Source organism: Chiloscyllium plagiosum, unplaced genomic scaffold (genome assembly GCF_037043375.1).
Source record: "Chiloscyllium plagiosum isolate Xiang-an unplaced genomic scaffold, Cpla_swu_hap1 HiC_scaffold_7, whole genome shotgun sequence".
Classification (NCBI taxonomy): Eukaryota; Metazoa; Chordata; class Chondrichthyes; order Orectolobiformes; family Hemiscylliidae; genus Chiloscyllium; species Chiloscyllium plagiosum.
In genome coordinates this window covers 50,171,402-50,194,704 of record NW_028270145.1, presented here as the reverse complement: position 1 = coordinate 50,194,704, position 23,303 = coordinate 50,171,402, and the positions used below count along the sequence as shown (strand labels likewise).

Below are 23,303 nucleotides of genomic sequence, written 5' to 3'. Positions count from 1 at the left end.
ACTTTTTTGTTACTCTTCAATCAACTTCAGCATAGATTACTTAGTGTGGAAACAGGCCCTTCGGCCCAACAAGTCCACACTGACCCACTGAAGCGCAACCCACCCAGACCCATTCCCCTACATTTACCCCTTCACCTAACACTACAGGCAATTTAGCATGGCCAATTCACCTAACCTGCACATTTTATTTGGACTGTGGGAGGAAACCGGAGCACGGGAGGAAACCCACGCAGACACGGGGAGAATTGAATTGAACCCGGGTCTCTGGCGCTGTGAGGTAGCAGTGCTAGCCACCGTGCCGTCCATAATTCAGGGTTCTCATTCTGAGCCAAATTTGGAATTTTTAAAAACTTTTATGGCATATAATTTTAAAATAACTCTTAATTAAAGTAGAAGCAGTTCCTGTACCTACACCTTACAGAATGGAAATTGAAGTTCACTATAAGATCCAAAGTCTGCTATTTAATCTGCATGTTTACCAAAATACAGTGATATAAATCAAATCATACTCAATAAATAGAAGCCTCCGTGAAATAGGAACATCCTGTCATCAGGTTCTTTTAGACGGTGTCACTGAGTTTGGCTGAAGCAAGTGGAACTCCATAAAGTTAACATACATATCAGAGATGTGATTTCTAATATTGAATCAGGAGACCCGCAGAGGATTGTTCATGCTGCAGAATTGTATAATGTATTAAAAAGAGAATGTTTAACTGTCTGATTATCTTTTTTATTGCTTTCTAATATTTGTACTTTGGTAAGTGTGCTACAACAAATGGTTTTTGTATATTGTCTGAATAAAAGCTGAATGGTTTCAAAGTGACATTTTGTTAAAAAAAACTAGAGTATGTGCATTCCACTCCTTTATACTGTAATTCAATGTTAGTTGTTAATCATGGCATGATACAGTATCTCACTCAAATGTGTAAAATCGTAGAATTCTGAACATATAAATATTACACAGGAGGAGACCATTTTGCCCATTGTGCCTATGCTGATCAATAAGGAAGTACCAAATTAATCTATTCCTCTGTTCTTTCCTCAATACCAAGAGTTATTTTTCCTCTTTCAATTATTTACCCAATTCCCTTCCGCCACTCCTTCATGTAGTGCACTAATACATGGCATATCAAGAAGAATATAACTTGTATTCATATACCAATTTAATATACTATAACATGGTGCTTCATAGGGTTGTTATAAAACAGTATTTGACCAAGTTACAAGGGAGATTAAATTAGATTCCCTACAGTGTGGAAACAGGCCCTTCAGCCCAACCAGTCTACACTGACCCTCCAAAGAGTAACCCACCCATACCCATTTCCCTCTGACTAATGCACCTCACACTATGCGGCAATTTGGCATGGCCAATTTACCTGACCTGCACCTTTGGATTGTGGGAGGAAACCAGAGCACCCAGAGGAAACCCACGCAGACACTGGGAGAATGTGCAAACTCCACACAGACAGTTGCCTGAGGCTGGAATTGAACCTGGGACCCTGGTGCTGTGAGGCAACAGTGCTAACCACTGAGCCACTGTGCCGCCCACGATGATGGCTGATGACTAAAAGCTTACTAAAAGTGATGGGTTTTAAGGCAAATCTTACTGGAGAGAAGAAAGGCAGAGTACGTTAGAGAGAGAATTCCACAGCTTAGGGTCTTGGTAGCTGAAGTCAAGGTGGCTGATTGCATGATACAGATATGAGGGTTGTAGGGTTATTAGGGATTAGAGATTGGCAGAGAGACTATGAAGGACTTTGGAAACAGAGATGAAATATTTTGTTTTGTAGGACTGAACTTGAGTATTGCTGCAAAAAGACTTGTGTTGTCAAAGTTGAGTCTTAGACTCATCAAGATAATTCCCAAAAATACCACTCAAGGTAAACCAACATATATATTGCATGAGAAGAAAATGCTTATTGGTTGGCAGATGGATTCTAATTGGTATAGGTGCTGCCAAGGAAAATATGCTAATTCATGGTGATAAACAGTTAACTTTCAGACTTTGTTTAAATTCGCCTATTGCACAAACCTTTGTGATACCTTCCGTTACTCTTCCAGAGTAATCTGGAGCAGATTGTGCACAGGAACAAATCTTTCAGGAGTTTGTATGATATGTAGCAAGAAATGTCTTTATTAGGGTAGCCATTGTCCCATAGGATTTGATGTACCGTATTTCAGCAGCATATTTGCACAAATGGTATGGGCTGTATGCACAAATTTCCGATAGGGCAACTGTCTATCCGAATTAATAGGTGCTTTCTCCATGGCATGCCTCCAGCAATTAGAGTTCATTTGCCAACTAATCAGCACTCTTCTCTCATATGTCATAAATGTTGGTTTCCACTTCCATTGGTATTCTCATGAATTGTCCTGATGAATTTAAGGTGAAAAACTTTGACAAAATATGTTCTTTCTCAGCCATACTCAAGAGTTGAACTGTTAAATATCAGGCATGTCTTACATGTAAGCTTGTGCATACATGGATTGTGAGTGAGTGAAGTTTTCTGCAAGTGCATGGATGAGTGTTTCAGTATTGACTGCCATAGGGATTCATACCGTGTGATTTGAAGCAACCTCCAGGTTAAACATGATGATGCCAAATTTATCAATAGCATAGTTAAACTTCAGATAGTTGGGCGGGAGAGACATGGAGTCGATAGCGAGAAAAGAGAATTTGTGACTAGGATCAAAAGATGATTGGATTTGGTCTTCCTGTTATTTTACACACACCTGTAGTGGACGATAAAAAAGAAATGTGATCACTTGGAGACTGTGGATGAGTTGAGAGAGTTGGTGAGCTGTCGCTAGGTTTAATAACTGTATATTGGACATCACACAACTTTTTAGATGATCACAATTGGAAGTAGGAGAGATGGTGAGTTTGTGTGGTGCATTTGGGTGGCCCATTTGAATAAATTTCAGCAAGATATATTTGCCTTAACAGGAAGCATGAAGACTTTTCTAAAAGGCAATAATTTTCATCAATGAGAAATTAGGGTGAGTTTGTTTGGTGCATTGAGAGGCAGAGAAGGAGGAGATGTGTGTGTATAAGAGGCAGGGAAAGGGCATGTGTTCAAGAGGCGGTAAGAAGGCAAGTGCTTGTGCACAGGAGGTGGTGGGAGGCAGAGGGCATTAGCAAGGGAGAGGCACACCAATGGTGGCAGAGAGAGAGCAGATAAAGGAGGGAGGGAGCATGTGGGGAGGCAGAGGTAGAGAGTGGACATGGAATGAAAGGAGGGAATTTGTGTGTGTAGTTCTTTAAGTGCGATTCACCTTTCTCTACCCCTGCTTTCACTCTACCTTCCATCCTCCTCCTCCTACCCCCATAAAAATCCTCCACAAGGGAGAATGGGAGAGACTATCACAAGCCTATGTTATTTAAACTCAGCTCCTTAGCTTTCCCAACCCTTGCCTGTTGATATTCATTTGGAGCGTAGTTTATCTCTGTCTATCTCTGTGTTGGCAAACATTTAGTTAGCTCTGTTGCTTTGTACCTTTTTTTGTCAGTGTTTGCTAATATCTCATCAATGAAAATTATTGCTTTTTAGAAAAGTCTTCAAGTTTCCTGTTAGGGCAAACTATATCTTGTTGAAATTTATTCAATGCATGCACTCTCTTCCCCGCCAACCATTCTACTGTAAGACAAAAATTGTATTGGAATGCCGTCCTTCTCGAGACACGAATGTTCCGATCGCTGACACCGTCCAATCGTAACTGTTCATTTGGATCCTGCCGACTACACCAATAATCTATTAGGGTTTCCCCATGCAGGTTCAAATCCTGCTGATTATGCCAATATTGTCGTCCCGTTTTCCCCCCTGACTTGAAGCAAAATGCTCAGAGACACGGTATAGTTTTACCTCCTTCATCTTTATTCCGGGCTGTGGAGAGAGAGAGAGACAACGATCGCCCATGTGCACAGGGACATGAATTCACGGTCTTCTCTGGAACAGCAGTGTCTCAATGAACTATATAGTCATTTTACAAGGAGGAGCATCCAAATAAGGCAACATACATATTAATTGAGTGACTGTTACAATCATAGAGTATCAGTAGCGGAGACCAAGCCCTTTACTGCTATACAATGAATGTTCTTAACCCAATTAACTGAATTCATAAAATGGATACCTTTTGTCCTTGTTAGCTAACCTTGCATACTGAATGCTTCCAATATTGTTAAATGGCTCTACATAATGACTGCTTTTCTACCTTGTTAACCCATTTTCCTTGCCCCAGCATCCCACTGTTAACTCAAAGTTCTTATCTGATCTGAGTCATGCTCAGCTGAACTTCTTGTTTCACAAAACTCAGAACTTAACTCTTTCCCTGCCTACTGACACCCTATACACACTCTCACTTGAATTTTGTGGACTATAGTAGCTCAAGAAAGGCAACTTACCACCTCCTCCTCGAAGACGGTTAGGGAAGAATAATGCATGCTAGCCAGGCCAGCGATGTCCTCATCCTGTGAAATAACTAAAAAGAAGTATGCTTTTATTGCTTTCATAGCTGCTATCTAGATTGTGAAAGGTATAGTCTTTCCTATCATCATGGAGGTCCACAGCTCAGTAAAAGGCCCTTTCGCCCACTCTGCACTGGTCAAACACTGGTTTCATTTTCCAACACTAGTTTTGGAAGTTTTGCCAATTTTTAAATACACCATGAAATTTTTATTTGAGATAACCACTAGTCAGGCTCTCCTTTTATATTATAAAAGTTTTACATTGGGACCTGGCATAACATGGAACTCAGTAGAAAGTTGGTCTGTCTTACCTTACAAAACTTTCATTTAAGTATCTTGATCAACAGTACAAAAGCAAAATTAAATTTACCTTGCCAGTTCCAAGACAGAATGTCATGCTCTGCTAAATTATCAGCATTATTCTGGAATATTTTAATACCTCTGTTATAGTGCATCCATGACATAAAGTACTTCCCTGTCGTAAAGTTTAAAATTTTCTAGTGAGATTATCTTAAGCACTTGGGGGGGAAACAAGCCAACTTCTCTTTTTGTTACATTGTCAATTTAAGATGCACACATTTTTGGGAACGTAACAGTAGTTACATACATTCAGTCATCCTCAATTTAATTTCCAAAACCTGTGTTTACATGATAATGATTTTGACACTCATAAATTTGTTTTGAAAGAACTTTTTGCTCAGAAGGAATGTAAAATTAATGAAATAATTTCTTGTATAATAAACTTAGATCAGAAGTTGAACATTCATTTCAATCAGACTTTAGATGGTTTTCTGATTTGAATACAATGAAATTGACTAAAATGTTGATTACAATCCATCATCCTTACAGTTTTCCTCTTTTAGCTGTAAACTATGGAATGCATGTCTGCACTACATCTTTTGACCTGCTTAAAAAGGCAGATTAACCATCAATGTATGAAGAAAATAAGTCAAGAAAGGTCAGTCAAGAATGAGAGGTTGCAAGCAATGTACTGTAAGAATCATGGGAGATGGTAATCTTCATGCAGACCAGGCAAATTGATAGAGACAGTTTGAAGCATGAGCTTATTGTGAGTATTCTGGTAGTTTCTGAAGCCAACCATGGAACACTATTCCATTCTTGATAGTATGTGAAGAGATATATTAAAATACCTCATAGTGTCATAGCTCCTAGGTAAGAGTGATCATGATATGACATGACCTGAAAGAATTTCACATTCAATTTGTGTATGCAAAATTTTGGACTTAAAGCTATTGTCTGTAACTTAAACAAAATGCTAGAGTCCATTATTAAGGAGGTAGTAGCTGGGCGTTTATAAAATCATAAGATTGCCTGGAAGTGTCAACATAATTTCTTAAAAGGGAAATCGTATTTGATATTTTTGTCAGGATGTATCAAATCAAGTAGATAAATGGGAACAAATAGATATAGAATGGTGTTCTGAGAAAGGGTCACTGGACTCGAAATGTTAACTCTCTGATTTCTTTCCAGCGATGCTGCCAGACCTCGTGAGCTTTTTCAGCAATTTCTGTTTTTGTTTCTGATTTACAGCATCTGCAGTTCTTTCGCTTTTTGTTAAATGCAGCATACTTTGACCTCCAGAAGGCATACAATAAGGTGCTTTGTAGAAGATTGCTACAGATGTTAAGGACTTGTGGTGTTGGACTGATATTAGCATGGCTGAAGGATTGACTAATGAATAAGAAACAGTTAGGTTAAATGCACCATTTTTAGGTTTGTAAGTTAACAGTTGGAGTGTCATGGAAACCAGTGTGAAGATGTGGGGCCCTCAACTATTTACAACCTATTATTAATGTCTTGATAAAGAGACAAATTGAATTGTAGCCACATTTGCTGAAGATTCAGAGGAATATTTATCTGTTAACTGAATGAGCATGTTTTGGCAAATGGAGTATAAAGTACAAAATTATTTGGTTGTCCACTTTGGTAAAAATACTTGAAAGGCAAAATATAATTAAGTGGAGAGAGACTACTGAATTCTGTGGTGCAGAGAGATCATAGAATGTCTACAGGAGGTAAGTGCAGGAGGCCATTCAAGAGGGGGAGAGCAAAAGGACAAGTGGTAGTTATAGGGGATTCTATAATTAGGGGGAATAGGAAGTATCCTTTGCAAGCTGGATTGAGAGTTTTGCATGGTGTGTTGCCCGCCCTGTGCCAGGGTGCAGGGCATCTCCGACTGGCTTAAAAAGATATTGGAGAAGGAGGGCAATGATCCAGTTGTCGTGGTCCATGTGGGACAAACAACTGAGACAAGGCTAGGAAGGAACTACACATTGATTGGTCGAACCAGCTCGGTCAGGGTAACCTTGGAGGAGTTCATTGAGTGTATCCACGATAGTTTTCTTGAACAGTATGTAATGGAACCGATGAGGCTGCAAGCTATCCTAGATCTGATGCTGTGTAACGGGATAGGAATAATTAATGACTTCATAGTTAGTGATCCTTGCAGAAGGAGTGATCACAGTATGGTTAAATTTAAAATAAAGGTAAAATGCAATACCCAGTGTCCTGTGTTTAAACAAGGGAAACTTCAATAGGATGAGGAAGGCGTTGGCTAAAGTAGACTAGCAACAAAGACTTTATGGTGGGACAGTTGACGACAGTGAAGGAGTTTCAAGGCAATTTTTCAAAGTGCTCAGCAAAAATATATTCCAGTGAAAAAGAAGGACTGCAAAAAAAAAGGGGTATATTGCCATGGGTGTCTAAGGAAATAAGGGAGGCAAACAAATTGAACGAGAAAACATACAAACTGGCCAAGATCAGCGAGAAACTAGAAGATTGGGAAAGCTTCAGAAGAGAGCAGAAAGCCACAAAAAGAGTGCAGTCTTACCAATGCACAGTTTTGGTCTCCTTACTTAAGAGTGAATATACTTGCATTTGAAGTGGTTCAGAGACTGTTCACTAGGCTGATTTCTGGGATAGAAAGATGGTCTTACTAGAAAAGTTGAGAAGATTGGGGTGAAGCTTGTTGATGTTTAGTACAAAGAAGAATGAACTTATTGCAACACAAGATTCTGACGAGACAGGACAGGATAGGTGTGAGGGGATGTTTCCGCTCTGGGCTGGAGTGATTTTTGATGTTGGGACGTGGGTGTCGCTGGCTGTCTGGCATTTATTGCCTCCCTAGTTTCCCTTGAGAAGGTGGTGATGAGCTGCCTCCTTGAATTGCTGCAGTCCATGTATTATAGGTTGATTCACAATGCCCTTATAAAGGGAATTCCAGGATTTTGATCCATTGACAATGAAAGGATGGTGATATATTTCCAAATCAGGATGTTGAGTGGGTTGGAGGGGAACTTGCAGGTGGTGGTATTTCCATGTGTCTGCTGCCCTTGTCCTTCTAGATGGAAGTGGCCGTGAACTTAGAAGGTTCTGTCTAAGGTTCTTTGGTGATTTTTCTGCAGTGCATTTTATACATAGAAGTAGCAATGTATACTGAGAATCGGTGGTGGAGGGTGAGGATGCTTGTGGATATGGTGTCAGTCAAGAAGGTTGCATTATCCTGGATGGTGTTAAGCTTCTTGAATATATTGGAGCTTCACCCATCCAGGCAAGTGGGGAGTATTTCATCATATTCCTTGTGTCTTTTAGGTGATGGAGAGACTTTGGGGTATCAGGAGGTAAGTTACTCACTGCAGTATTCTTAGACACTGACCAGACCTTGTAGTGGCTATGTTTACGTGGTGAGTTTAGTTGAGTTTCTGGCCAATGGTAAACCCTAGACTGTTGATAGTGGGAGATTCAGTGATGGTAACACCATTAATTGTCAAGGGATGGTGGTTAGTCAGTCTCTTGTTGGTTGGTGATGGTCAAGGTGAACTCAAAACTGAAATGGACAGTTTAACAAATATCAAGGGATTTCCTGTTTAAGATGGATATAGGTAGGCTTTTGCCCGAAATGTCGATTTTCCTGCTTCTCTGATGCTGCCTGAGCAATATGCTTTTCCAGCACCACACTCTTGACTGATCTCCAGCATCTGCAGTACTTACCTTCGTCCGTAAGTATGAATATGTTGTTCTCAAAGGATTGTTAATGTTTACAATTTGCTTCCCAAAGGGTAGTGGAGGTGTGACATTCTCTTAGAACTTTTCTATTCAGGGATAAACCAGTCATGGTTAACTAGAAGTTCAGGAGAGTATTAAGTTGGAAAAAAAAGCATATAAGGGGGGCAAAGTCAGTGATTGCTCTGAAGACTGAGATAAATTCAGAATCCAGCAAAGGAAGACTCAAAAGATAATAAAGACAGAAAATCAACTACGAGGGCAAACTGTTGAGATCACATAAACTGACAACAGGAGCTTTTTTAAATATATGAAAAAGGAAGATAAAGGTCAAAGTGAACGTAGGCCACTTAGGGAGACAGTTTTGGGAACAAGGAAATAGCAGAGGTGTAAAACAGATATTTTGCATCCTTGAAGAATTACAATAGATTCATCAAGCATGATTTCCCTTTCGTAAATCCATGCTGACTCTGTCTAATACTGCTACTGTTTTCCAAATGCTCAGCTTTAAATATGTTATCATGGATTCGAGCACTTTTCCCATTAATTCTGGAAGGCTGGCTGTAATTCCTGGTTTTCTCTCTACATCTTTTTAAATAGGAGGTTGACATAGTCATCTTCAAATTCTGTAGTAACTGTTCCTGAGTTGATATATCTTTCAGTTCCCCCATCTCACGAAACCAGGTGTTAACCTAACATTTCAGGTTACTTATATCCTTCTCTGTGTTTGTGTATATATATATATATATATTCAGTTAGTCAGCATTACTTTGTTCCCATTATAAATTCCCTTGTTTCTGACTGTAAGGGACCTACATTTATCTTCACTAGTCTTTTTCTCTTCACATACCAATAGAAATGTTTACAGTCAGTTTTTATGTTCCCCACAAGCTTACCCACATATTCAATTTTTCCTTTCTTAATCTCTTTATCCTCTTTTGTGGAATTCTAAACTGCATCCACAGGTTTCTTGTTTTTTTTTTCTGGCCAATTTGTATGCCTCTTGCTTGGATTTAACACGCTCTCTAATTTTCTTTGTAAGCCATGGTTTGGCCATCTTTCCTGTTTTACTTTTGTGCCAGACGGGAATGAATTGTTGCAGTTCACCCAAGCGCCGTGTGAATGTTTGTCATTACCTTTTATTATCATCCCTCTATGTAACATGCCCCAATATATCATAGCCAACCACATCTCAATATTTACTTGCAGTTTCTCTGCTGTATTAATTAATTTCCCTATAATTGACCAAACAAATCTTTACGTCATGCATTTGTAAAAATATCAGCATGTCACAGTCTCACCTATAATGCATTTTATTTTATGAAGTGTGTTATAGCTGGATTCCAGTGTATAATGACTTTGACTGGGATATTTTTGGACCCATTGTAATTATATTTCTTTTTTTTAATCGATATATTTACTGAAAATGTTTTTATAAACTTACAAAATAATACGCACAAATACAAACATTAATATACAATTAAATATTAAATAAATAATAACCAAAACCTAACAGACAAAAAGAGATAAAGTAAAAAAAAAAGGAGAAAACAAAACTCAACTAACTAATAATCTAACCTATAACTAACCAGAGCATATAATAAGATATCTTACATTACTCAAGAGAAAAAGAAGCATAACATAGTAATTAAATTGTGCAGTACATGCTCAGAATGAATTAACATCAAGTCATCATAAAACCCGTATTCGTATGGGATTCCTCCCCGCGGGGGGGCCCCCGGACAAGCCAGAATCGCTACCCCAACTAGATGAAAGCCCTTGACAAAATGGCTGAAATATCTGTATCTATATAATTCAGGAAGGGCTGTCATATTTTATAGAATAATTCAGTTTTTTGGTGCGCCATATTTGTAAGGAAGTCAAGGGTAATACATTCCATGGCCAACCTATACCAATTCAAAAGTCGCGGAGAGCCCTCAGCTACCCAGTTTACTAAGATATTTTTCCTTGCACAAAAGGAGAGAATGGAAAATAATTTCCTCCCATGCATATCCAGGGAAGGCAAGCTCGAAAAGCCCAGGAGAAGAGATACTGGATCTACTCTAATTTCTGCTCCCAAGATTTCTGTCAAAGCATTTGCGGATCTTATGACATGTCCATAAGCAGTGTGAGAGAATGCCCATCTCTATTTTACATATGGGACACTTTGGAGATGCTCCTGCCCTAAATTTTGCCAATCGTTCCGGTGCTATATGAGTCCTATGGAGTATCTTTAACTGAATGGCTGGGTTCTATTTTTCTGGCACTTTCCCAGATGTCGTCCACATTTCTGTGGATTTTTCCAACCCCAATTCCTGATCCCATGTTCTGAGCAATCGTTCCATGTCTTCCGAGACTTCATTATGTAATAAATGATAGAGAGTGCTGACCGAGGGTAAACCCATCGGCCACAACACACTCCATTCCCTATCTGATTTATAAAGGCTATCTAATAACGAGGTCGTCTTCTGTATGTAATCTCTAATTTGGAAGTATCGAAAGACGTCTCCATTACGTAGTCCAAATTTCTGGTGCAGCTGTTCAAAAGACATGACCGCCTCATCAAACAGATCCCCAAAACAGGAGATACCCCTGGACCTCCAGGATTTAAATGTGGCATCTGTGAGCCCTGGTTGAAAACGCCATGCCCCCACTATAGGAGTAAAAGGGGAGGTTTTATGTGAATTACCGTCGTTTTGCCGCATTATCTTCCAGGCTTTAATTGTGTTTAATACTATAGGAATTTTACAATGGTCCATAATGACTTTCCTCTTATCTAAAAATAAGAGGTTAATAAGAGGACACTTTACTTGAGAATACTCAATGTCCAGCCAGATTGATTGCGGGCCAGACGAGACCCAATCGGCTTTGTAGCTTAATAGAGAACTCAGCTGATACTTCCTAAAGTCTGGAAAATCCAGCCCTCCCCTTGCTTGTGGAAGCTGTAGCTTCTTTAACTTAATGAGGGGCCGTCTATGATTCCAGATGAAAGAACCAAGCCAACCATATAATTTGCGCAATGCCGGCCTCGGCAGCATTACCGGGAGCATTTTCATAGGGTATCAGAGATGGGGGAAAGATATTCATTTTAATTAGAGCTATTCTACCTAGCCAAGAAATTGGAAGATCCCCCCAGCGTTGAAGGTCCTGCCTTATCCTTTCCAGTAGATACACAAAATTGACCTTTTACAGCTGACCAAATACTGGGGTGATAAAAATACCTAAATATAACAAACCCTCCAGAGACCACCAAAAGGGAACATGAGGTCTGCCCAATAAGTGGGACATACCAGCGAGACCACCCATCGGCATGGCCTCTGATTTTGAGAAATTAATCTTGTAACCTGAGAATTCACTAAATAAATTAATAACTTGGATCAGATGGGGCACGGACATCAAAGGATTACTAAGAAAAAGAACATCATCTGCATAAAGGGTAGTTTTATGTTTACCCGTGCCAACCCTCGAGGCCGTTATATGAGAATCAGCCCGTATAGCTTCCGCAAGTGGCTCAATTGTTAGTGTGAATAGTAACGGTGAGAGAGGACATCCCTGACGGCTGCCCCTACCCACACTGAAGTTATCCAAGCCTAAACCATTGGTGATCACGGCTGCTTTGGGGTCATTATACAATGTTGAGACCCATTTAGCAAATACCTTTCCAACGCCAAACCTTTCCAGTGTATAGAACAGGTATGACCATTCAACCGTGTCAAATGCCTTCTCCGCATCCAACGAGACTACTATTCCTGGTATTCTTTCCTGATGACAGACTTGAATCACATTCAAAACCCTTCTAATATTATTAGATGATCTACGGCCCTTGATAAACCCCGTGTGGTCCTCTTTTATGATATATGGCAATACCCTCTCCAGCCTCAATCCTAATGTTTTAGAAAGAATTTTAAAATCTACATTTAGCAAAGATGTTGGTCTGTATGATGCACGATCTTCTGGGTCCTACCCTTTCTTGAGAATGAAAGAAATATTCGCTTCTCTCAACGAAGGCGGGAGGCAGCCCTGACTATATGAATAGTTGTACATGTCCATAAGTGGACCAGCTAATACTCCTGAAAACTCTTTGTAGATTTCAACCTGAAATCCATCTGGGCCAGGTGCTTTATTACTCTGAAGCTGCCTGATTGTGTCAAGTACTTCCTGGGTTGTTAAGGGAGCATTCAGGATCGACATCTGTTCTGGGGTTAAGTCCGGAAAGGCCAGGCTTTTAAAAAAGGACTCCATCTTCTTGGCTCTATCTTCACAATCCTGTGATTTATACAAATCAAAGTAAAACTTTCTGAAGATTGTGTTGATCCTTTTATGATCGTGAGTCAAAGTACCAGCACTTTCCCAGATGGACGTGATAGCTTGAGGGGACTTTTTTTTCCTTGCGAGAGACGCTAGATATCTACCAGGCTTATCGCCCCCAAATTCGTATAATCTTTGCTTTGCAAATAATATTTCCCTCTTTGCCATTTGGGTAAGCGCGGGATTCAGGGCTGTCTTAAGGGCTGTAATCCTTTGTAACTTAGCAATAGAGGGCTTATCAATGTGCGTTTGTCTCAGCTGTCTTTAAGCGAGCCTCGAGTAGACGCTATTGTTCTCCCTTTTGTTTTTTCTGGGTCGCCGACTTTGAAATGATCAGACCCTGCGCATAAGCCTTAATGGTCTCCCACATCACCGACGGGTTACTAGCCGTACCTGAATTAATTCTCAATAAGGTTTTGAATTCTTGAGAGAAATATTTTACGAATTTACTATCCTTCATTAAGAAAGAATCCATACGCCAATGTCGGGGGTGGGGAGGGCATCTCATTGTTCCTAGTCTTGATTTCCATATACACTGCAGCGTGATCAGAAGTTGTTATGTTACCTATTTTGCAGGATAATATGGAATTCAAAATGGTCGAGGGGCAAAAAACATATCAATTCTAGTGTGACACTTATGTGGATTAGAATAAAAAGAGAAATCTCTGCCTTGCGGGTGGAGGCACCTCCACACATCTACTAATCCTAGCTCTTTATTCAAATCTGCCAATTGCCTTGATCTGGGGGATATACCCGCAGTACTCTTGGGTATCCTGTCTATCTCTGGGTCCATAATGCAATTAAAAGCTCCTCATATAATTGTGTAGCTAACCCCAAACGCCATCCGTTTGGAAAATGCTTCTATTATGAATTTGAAAGGATGTGCCAGAGGAAAATAAAGATTCAAAATCCCATCTTCCTCTCCATTTATAAGGGCTTTAATCAGTATGTACCGTCCAGATTCATCTTTTATCTGACTTAGGATTTTGAAAGGGAGATTCTTCCGAATAGAATAACTACTCCCCTACTTTTTGAACTGAAAGATGAAAAAAAGGCCTGATCAAATCCTCCCTGTTGGAATTTCAAGTGCTCTTTATCAGTAAATGTGTCTCCTGTAAGAGAGCTATATCAACCCTTTTTTTGAGGTTTGATAGCATTTTCTTCCTTTTTGATTGGCAAATTACTCCCCTTGACATTCCAGGTGCACCATTTAATCGAATGACGAACCATAATCGTCCATGCAAGTCCAAGACCCCCCGGGATGAAGAATCCCATCCAAAGCACCCCAAGCATAGAAAATTCACAAAAATAGAGATTCTTTAATACACTCACGCCAATATAGTAAAAAAACTATTTCTAAATAAAAATAATATAAAACACATTTAAAAGGAGATTTTCCCCCTTGCTTCCAGGGGGCATCACTTCCCATCTGAAAACCCATCATATCCTCTCCCAACCAGTGCCCCACCCTCGACCCAGCCACCCCATAATAAAATAGAAAAAAATTCAAGTGTACTATAAAGTTAAAGTTAACGGTGAGTACCCTACCCCCCCACCCATGCCAACACCTAGATACATTTAGTAACGATAATACCACGTATAAACATATCACACTATAAAGTTACAGTCTCAGCAGGTAATAACGAAGTATAACAACACAAAAAAAAGGGGAAAACCCTTCTATAAAAGAAAGAAATAAGGTAGGACAAGGCAAATGCTCCACCCTCACCTGAATCAACTAAACCATAGTGTCAGTGCTGGATCAATGTCAGACCAACTAAGCTAGCTCCGTTCCCTAGTATTTTTTACCTTGGCTTTCAACATTTTTTTTCTCCCTCTTAAGATGGTTATCCATTTTTTTTGAAAGCCAAGATTGAAACTGTGTTCATTATGCTGTCAAGCAATGCATTCCAGGTCCTAAACCAGTCAGTGCTAAAAATAAATGTTTCCTCATGTCACCTATGGATATTTTGCCATTGTCCGAATCTGACTTTATCTTCAGGATTTAGTGAAAGCACAGGTTAACATGGAAGTACTACTTTGCCACAGGCTGTCCAGTGGACTGACTTTGATGTTGTTCTGCCAGCCCAAACATACAGGTTTTCTCAATGTTTCCTGTTTTTATTCTGTAATTGTTTTACAAAGCTAGCTAAATGCAAGATTAAGATCTACTATCAACACTAGCTGTCATTGTATAGTTATACAAGCAGAATTTTAAAATCGACAAAAAGAATGAATATTAAACAACTGCAGATTATTAATTTTGCTATAAATGAACAGAAGGCAAGTACCAGATTTATAGACTAAGGAAGAAAAACAGCTTTGAAAATTGGAAAATATTAGATTCTACAACGCGTTTTGGTGATGCAGATGCAAAATCAAGGAAAATAAGTAAATAGTTATTTTATATTAAAAGTGTACACTTAAAGTTAGCTCATTTGAGAGTTCAATGTTGTGAACTTTTATTTCATTGACAGGTGGATGTTTTGCTTGACATCCTTCTGAAGGTATTAAGCACTTTACAATGTGACTTCAGCCTTTTTCACCTTGGAGCTAATCAAATTTACTTTTGATACATTTAAATATACAGAAATAAAATGCATGCAGCTGATAACACAGAAGTAGATATTTCACTTTTATGACTTTAAACTATTTCTAAAACTGAAATAATAATTTCAAAAATATTTCTCCTTTTGGAATCTGTCTGCTGGAGATTGTGAATGGAGTTTCACCTTGTTTATTCTATGTAGAAATAAATGTTTGAGGTAAAGGAATTGTATGGGCAAGGTTGATATCATTTATACTTCTATTGTAAGGCATTTTCAATGGAAAAATGCAAGTGTGCTACAGATATGATTGACTGATGGTGCTCCTGAACTATATGATCCTGTTCTATGATTAGTCACATAGAAATGCCTTAACCTTTAACTTGCAGACATATAGAATGTGAACCACTTATTTCTATCACGTAGGTGAGGTTATTTTCTCATGCCTGTCTTGGATATCAAATAATTAAGTCCTTGGGTCCAATTTAAAAATGACCTTTTTTCTTGTGGTTGCAAGATGAATAGATGATAAATAGATGAAATAGTAATATTTTAAAGGCAAAATTGAATTTCTAATAAAATTGCCATGAAGATGTGGCATTGCTGAGATCTTGTCTAACTTAGATAGACAATATGGAATAATACCAAGAAATCTTCCCATGGCAGTTGTATGTACATGAGAGTATAAAATCTCAAATATTGATAGACTGGCAGAATGGACAAAACTGTGGTTGATGGAATTCAATCTACTAAGTTTGAGCTTAATCATTGGGTAGATCAGGGCAATTGGGTAGATCAGGGCAATTTCTAGATGATATGAAGGTAAGTACAGTGTATGTCTAAAAGATACTTTGGGATTCGGGTGCAAAGATCTTTAAAATGCGTCAAACAGTTGAAGAAAATAATCAAGCTAATGGGATGCTGGCCTTTATATCTCAAGAACTGGAGTATAAGGACATGGAAGTTGTGCCGCAGTTCTGCAAAACCCTAGTTAGATCTCACTTAGGGTACTGTGAACAGATTTGGCAACCACAACTTTGAAGGATATATTGATCTTGGAGGGAGTACAATATAGGTTTACAAAAATGGTACCTGGACTTCAGAAGTTATGGTATGAGGAGAGACTTTACAAATTACACCTGTTTTCTCTAGAATTTAGAAGACCACGGGGTGATCTGATTGACGTCTGCAAAATATTAACAGGAAAAGACATCATAGAAAAAGATAAATTGTTTTGCCTGGTTGAAGATTGTAGAACTCTGAGGCATTGTCTGAGAATTAGGGCCAGACCATTCGAGAGAGATGTTAGGGCGCACTTCTACACACAAAAAATGGTTGATCTTTGGAACTCTGTTCCGTAAACAGCAGTGGATACTGGATCAGTTGTTAATTTTAATTCTGAGATAGATAAGTTTTTGTTGAGCAAAGGTATTACGGGATATGGATCAAAAGCTGATTTACATAGTTAGGCCAAAGATCTGCCGTGATCTCTTTGAATGGCAGAATAGATTTGATGAGTTGAACAGCCTACTCTTGTTCCTCTGTTCCTATGTTTCTATGTTCCTATGTTTCTATGTTCCTAACTCTTCTGGATAAGTTAATCATGATGCTTAAACTTATAGCTTACCAACTCACTCTGAATGTTGTGTTCAAGGTTAATGTAAGAGATTTTTGCTTTGTGCCTAATTGGCTGCAAATCAGTTTTAGCTTGATGAAACTGCTGACCCAGCATGTTGTAGACCACATCCAGCGTTTCTCAAGATTCAAAGATTCACCACTGGCTGTTCTGATTTTGCACAAGGTTAACTCTACTTTTCAGTTCAATTCATTTGCACATTTCTTATTGTTTAAATTGTTTCTGAAGAACTTAAAATGCCGCAATCCTGAAATACCTACTTTTTCACAATCCAAGTTAGATGTGTTGGTTATTTTTGCTAAGAAGCCACTGCTGGCACTAATGTTTGGACGAGAAGAGGCTGGAAAAAAAGAGCAGAGAGGTCTAAAATACATTGAGAGGTTTACAAATTTGAGGGCCATTAGAGAGAATGTCCAGGACTAACTAAGTAGCTTGAAAAACGGTTCAGAATGGAAGTTCTGGGCTTCTGGAAAGTTACAGCATTTGTTGCTAAGTCTTGTATGTTTCCTCAGAATTGCGAAATGTATTTTTAGAAGTACATTTTGGAATGGAGTTGTAAAAGTTCCTTCAGAGAAGTGCCTAATCACTGAACTGTGTCGTGTTTTTTTTATTTGTGTACCAATCAGAATCTTGTCCATGTCTGTGCAAGACAAAATATCATCTATTCCTACCATGCATTGCTTGCTCAATGTATGCTGCATAAATCAAAGAATTTTGTTTGTGAAATGCCTAGAATACTGTTAATGGATGTTCTGAATAAGAAAGAGGTTCTTATAGAAATAATTTGTATTGTGATGGAAGAAGATCAGTGAAGGAATAAGATATAAAATTCTAGAAAATAGATGATTGCAGTGATTTTCTTTCTGGCAACAAGTCCAGTCACTCATCTAGATATGCACAATCTCCAATAGACTTATTGCTTAGAATGCTGTAATGGCCCCCTTTTCACTGTAACAAAATGGAACACAAGTATGTTAGATACTACTCCAACCTTCTAAAAATATTCCTACTGAGATTTAGCTGAGTGGGAGTAAGCAAGTGACCTGTTTTTGAGATGCAAGATTGTAATTCTAATACAGTTATTTTGAAGAATCTGTGTGGCTCAGAATTTAATAGCTTTTCGAATTTAATGGCTGAAGGCTAATTTCTAATGTTTAGGAAACTGGCAGCTGCTGGATCCATCAGTTACTTGCTTTCCCAACATTTGTCATGGGACAGTAAGAGGAGGAATGCTTTCCTTGGGAGCCCTCCTGGGCTAACCTGCTGTGACTTTCCTTCTTTGCACCAGCCTAACTCCCAGCTCCATTCTGATTTTCTTGTTGTGCTGCATCCTCAACCCTGTGACACCACTTTAGTCAGTGCAAATGATCTGTGGCCCCTCCTGTTTCCTTTCTCTTTATTTAACACGAGTTAATCACTTGGTAGGCAATGTGACTTATGCTATGCACCATAAATCAAATCTATTAGAAAGTTAGCAACAAAAAAAGTACACATCAAAAAATTGAGAGAGAAAATTTTGCTGACTAGCAGCATCGTGCCTTCCGTTCCCAGCCACAAGAAAACAAAAGGCATTTTGCTTCACTAACTCTTCTAATCACATTAAACTGGACCAGTGTCTACAACCCAAATCTATGATTTGGGTTTACCCCACAGAGCCTTCACATATCCACTTCCATGTTGATAGATAGAGTAATTTCTCTACCTGGGAGTGGTGCTGTTAATCAAAAATAAACGTGATATGACTCCTGTCTGGCTGACCCTCAGTGAGTCACTGATTATTTGTGTCATAAATAGATTTTTAAACAGTTTAGTTCTAGCAGAAAGCTGAGTGTATGCTTTTGCCAGATTATCTTGCAATTTAGAAAACAAATGTATGATACAACTATTGTTCTTGTTATTATATAGTATGTCCTGTTTACTGTAGGATGAAGGTGTTATATGGTTTGTTGCAATCTGGTCTAGTGAGTTAAAACACTTCAGTAAACGGGAGGTACAAGAGCTCAACGCAGTAGTACAGTGAGAGTGTCTCTACCTCTGGGTCAAAACATCTGCATTTTTTGACACACTTACTTCAAAGGTGTGTCATAACATGTCTGAACAGGTTACTTAAATTATTTATACCCTGTACACGATAGATAACATCTACAAGAAATGTCACATCAGTATGTTTCACATCTGGACACTTCTCCTGTCAATGCTCCTGACTTTTTTAATCCTTCTGTCTCTCACTCCTTGTCTCCATGCTAGCATGTGTTGCAACTGAAAGCCCTTCATCCTTCCCGACTTGAATACACCATTGGCATCTGTCAGTGATCAGGATTTCGCAAGCATCAACAACCATGTTACAGTGCTTTGTCATACTTCATTGTATAACACCTTTGCTGTCTGGCCTGTTATTCTTTGCTATCCATCAGTTCCCAGTAAAGCACTACTTTGGTTACTGTATATTGTCCAGCTCTGTGGATCTCTGTATTAATTATCCTGGCCTTTGTTCTGATCATACAATCATAGAATCCCTACAGTGTAGAAGCAGACTATTCATCCCATTGAGTCCACACTGACCCTCTGAAGAGAAGACCAACCAGACCCACCCCACAACCCTATCCCTGTAACCCTACATTTCCCATGGCTAATTCCACCAGCCTGCACATCTTTAGACTGTGGGAGGAAAGTGGAGCACCAGGAGGAAACTCTCACACACGGGAGAATGTGCATACTCCACACAATCAACTGAGGGTGTGATTGAACCCGGGTCCCTTGTCCTGTGAGACAGCAATGCTAACCACTGAACCACCGTGCTGTTCATTTATCCACCTATCCATTGTATTGCATATTCCTGTACTTTGTTGTTTGTGACCCTGCCTTGTGAGCTTATATAAAAAGAACTTGATAAACCAAACTTGTGTTCCACATAAAGTAAAGATGTACAGTTTAGATTAGATTAGAGTCCCTACAGTGTGGAAACAGGCCCGTGGCCCAACCAGTCCACACTGACCCTCCAAAGAGTAACCCACCCAGACCCATTTCCCTCTGACTAATGGACCTAACACTATGGGCAATTTAGTGTCACCAATTCACCTGACCTGCACATCTTTGGACTGTGGGAGAAACTGGAGCACCCAGAGGAAACCCACACAGACACGGGGAGAACGTGCAAACTCCACACAGACAGTTGCCCAAGGCTGGAATCGAACCTGGGCCCCTGGCACTGTGATGCAGCAGTGTTTTTACATTTGATTCAGTTTGATTTTACTCCCTGATATGCAAACAGATGCTCTTAGAGGAAAATGTGTGGAGGAGTTTCCAGTTCCGCAATGTAGAACCAAATAAAGTGGTTCCTATTCTTTAGAGACAGCAAATTGACAATGCATTTATCTTACATAAAATACAAATATCCTGAGAATTCCATGCCAGCACTTCAGCACAGGACCCCATTCTCAGTGTGCCACTCTGGCCTAATGCAGTCAGCTGGCTGGCTGGCATCATCAATACACCACAGCTCAAAACGTGCTCCTTGGAGCAGGAGCAGCAGCAGCAGCAGCAAGCATTATGGTGACATAATTGTAAAACTTACCTCAGGCTAGTTACCTTCAGTACAGTTTGCTTTCATATAGAGCACAGAATGGTCGGTGGAAAAATTTAAACATGGTTGAAGGTTGGCAGCGTTGTGCACTGAGGCAAAGTGCCAACAAATTGTTTGTCCATAACATTATGCTCCTGAAAGTCTTTGGGGAGGTGCACACAGCATATGTGCCAAGCAAAATAAGGATAAATTTGGTTTGTGTCAAACCTGAAAAATTCTGTTACTTTAGTTAGATTTTATTTTTTCGATCCCAAGCTAGTTTTGTTAGAATTAATGAAGAGAAAACACTTGCAATCTGTCACTAAAATGTAATTCTTCACATTTTTAATAGCAAATATTATTAATATCATTTCAATGATTGTAAAACTAAGTAAACGCTTTTAAGAGTAAAATTTGACCTTGGTAAGTTATTTTTAACATAAGATCATACAAAATCCACAAAATCTCTCTCTCACCACCCTACAAACTGAAAAGAACATTTGAGATCACAGCATGTGTAAAGCACAGAAGGAAGTCATTTAGCTCTTCATGTCTGTGTACACAGTTCAATTATTTTGATAAACAATTAATTGAAAATATAATTAATTATGGTTCGTCTTTAGATTTTAGCCAATAAGATCATCAGAATTAAGTGTGCCGATTGAGTACAATGAAGTATTTTCAGGTCTGATAAGTAGTCTATATGGGGTTAGGTTTTGTTCGGGGGCAGAGAGGAAGTCATGTCGAGTTATTTTGAATCATTTCTAGTAGAATATACCTGTGCTGGCCAAAGACATGTTTCCTCTTTTATTTGTCTACACAAATTATTCTTCATTTGAGTACAGAATGATCATAAATTATAATGTCTAGTTTTGAAATTTCAGTTTAATGACAAAATGTTGCTATATTTCAGGCGTTTCTGCGGATGTGCAATCTACCAGTCCAAGTGGTTTGTCGGGCAAATGCAGAATACATGTCTCCATCTGGTAAGTCTGGAGCTGACTTAAATTCCTGGAGGGGTTGTTTTGTGTGATGCCATGGCAACATATCTAATCGTGTAGTCTACAACCAGTACTGGTTATAGGCCTATTTTTCATATGCTTTTACATTACTCTATCATTCTTAACCTGGCTTATGTGAGGAATAGATGACTAAAGATTGCTGTTGTTTGGTAATGTTTATTGAGTGGTGTAAACTGTCTTATACAACCATATATGTTCCAGTGTGAATGATTGTTCAAGCAGTTAATTATAAATATTACCTACCAATTTTTTTTTAAAAAACACAGATTTATAGATACCTTTTTCAGCAAAATTCACTTCTCTTCTGGCTGTTTTGTACACAGTTGTAAGAAAAGGGAAATTAAATGGTGGATAAACTCAAAATTCCATAGATTAACACTTGGATCTTAGTGTCTATGTGATGCTGTTGGCCTTTTATTGGGATTTCCTTTGTGCTTGAACACATATGAATAAAAGCTCAGAGATCACTATGTTCAAAGAGACCTGCATTTCTTTTGTGATACACTTATCATATGGATGCAGATGAGGCTTTTGTTCATACGGTTTACCTCATCTATTACCCTCAGGCTGCCTGTGAAGGCAATGAAGAATGAATCTATTTAAAAGAAGCATGACAGAGCCTGCTGTTAGTGTGAACTGTATATGAACTGGCCTTAACAGCAGGTTTTGTGCATTTGAGTAAGATACGTTTTGAAAAGAAAAAGATAAGAAATGAAACAAAGCACAATGTGTATATGTTTGTACAAAATCTTGACTAGTGGTTCAGTTAAATTTGATTTAAACAAAAACTGAAGATTTTATGAAATGTTTACTGCTGAGTGCTATCAAAAGAAAATTTTACAATTACCAAAAAGCACGTATAATTCTGTAGCACCAGGTGCTGAGTAAAGGAAAATAAAATTGGAGAATGCAATTGCCCTAACCATACCTCCGAGCAGTTGATTATCGAACAGTAATAGGTAGAGACCTTAGAACAAATCAGCTGCCTTCCCATTTCAAAAGGGATATCTCACATTGTACAAGGGCCCCTCAACGGTTGACTGAGAACATTAGGCTAATTGTTTGATCCTAACTGATTTGATAACTTTTAAATCTACTTTAATTACCCACTTACATTTTTAACCACAATTGTCTCAATCATGATCCAAGTCTACTTGAGAGTTGAGATAGTGGTTTTGGATATAATCTAAAGAGTTTATTTCAATGTAGATTTCATACATGCTATATGTCATGGTCATTTGCTGTCTCATTGCTCATACAGTTCCCACAATGGGTTATAATCCCAGATGGCTATCTGAAAAGATTTTTTTGCTGCTCCCCCTCCTGACCTAAAAGGAGAATATAAAGATAAGGTGGCCTACTGCTATATATTCTGATGAATGTTCTCAAGAGCATCATTGACAGAAGTTGTGAATAGCTGAATTCCTGTCTTCACAGTTGCGGAATGGTATTTTCTGGAGGAAGAATCTAAATAAATTGAATTAATGCAATTGCTTATAACGTGTACATTGTTTTCTGTACTATTGAATCATTGGAATCAGGGAGACCTCAGATTCTACTTGTGTTGAATTAGCTTATTTCTGTTGCGGATAATATAGTCATACAGAGAGCATACAATTTTATGAGATAAGGGAGGGCAAAAATAGCCAGGTTTCCACTCTGATTTCCAATGGTTCATTTTTGCACATATGATTTGCAGTCTGGGACACGAGTTAGGGACTTACAGAAATGGAGGGGTAAA

General features: G+C 38.8%; 1 protein-coding gene across 1 annotated transcript in view; it reads left to right on the top strand.

Annotated features, from left to right (window-relative positions):
- mtx2 (metaxin 2) overlaps positions 1–23,303 on the top strand; it is a 106,590-nt gene that overhangs the window by 45,757 nt on the left and 37,530 nt on the right. The window contains exon 4 of the mRNA XM_043693536.2: positions 21,454–21,526. Within this exon, the coding sequence (XP_043549471.1) occupies positions 21,454–21,526 (73 nt within the window). The remainder of the gene's footprint in view (positions 1–21,453; positions 21,527–23,303) is intronic.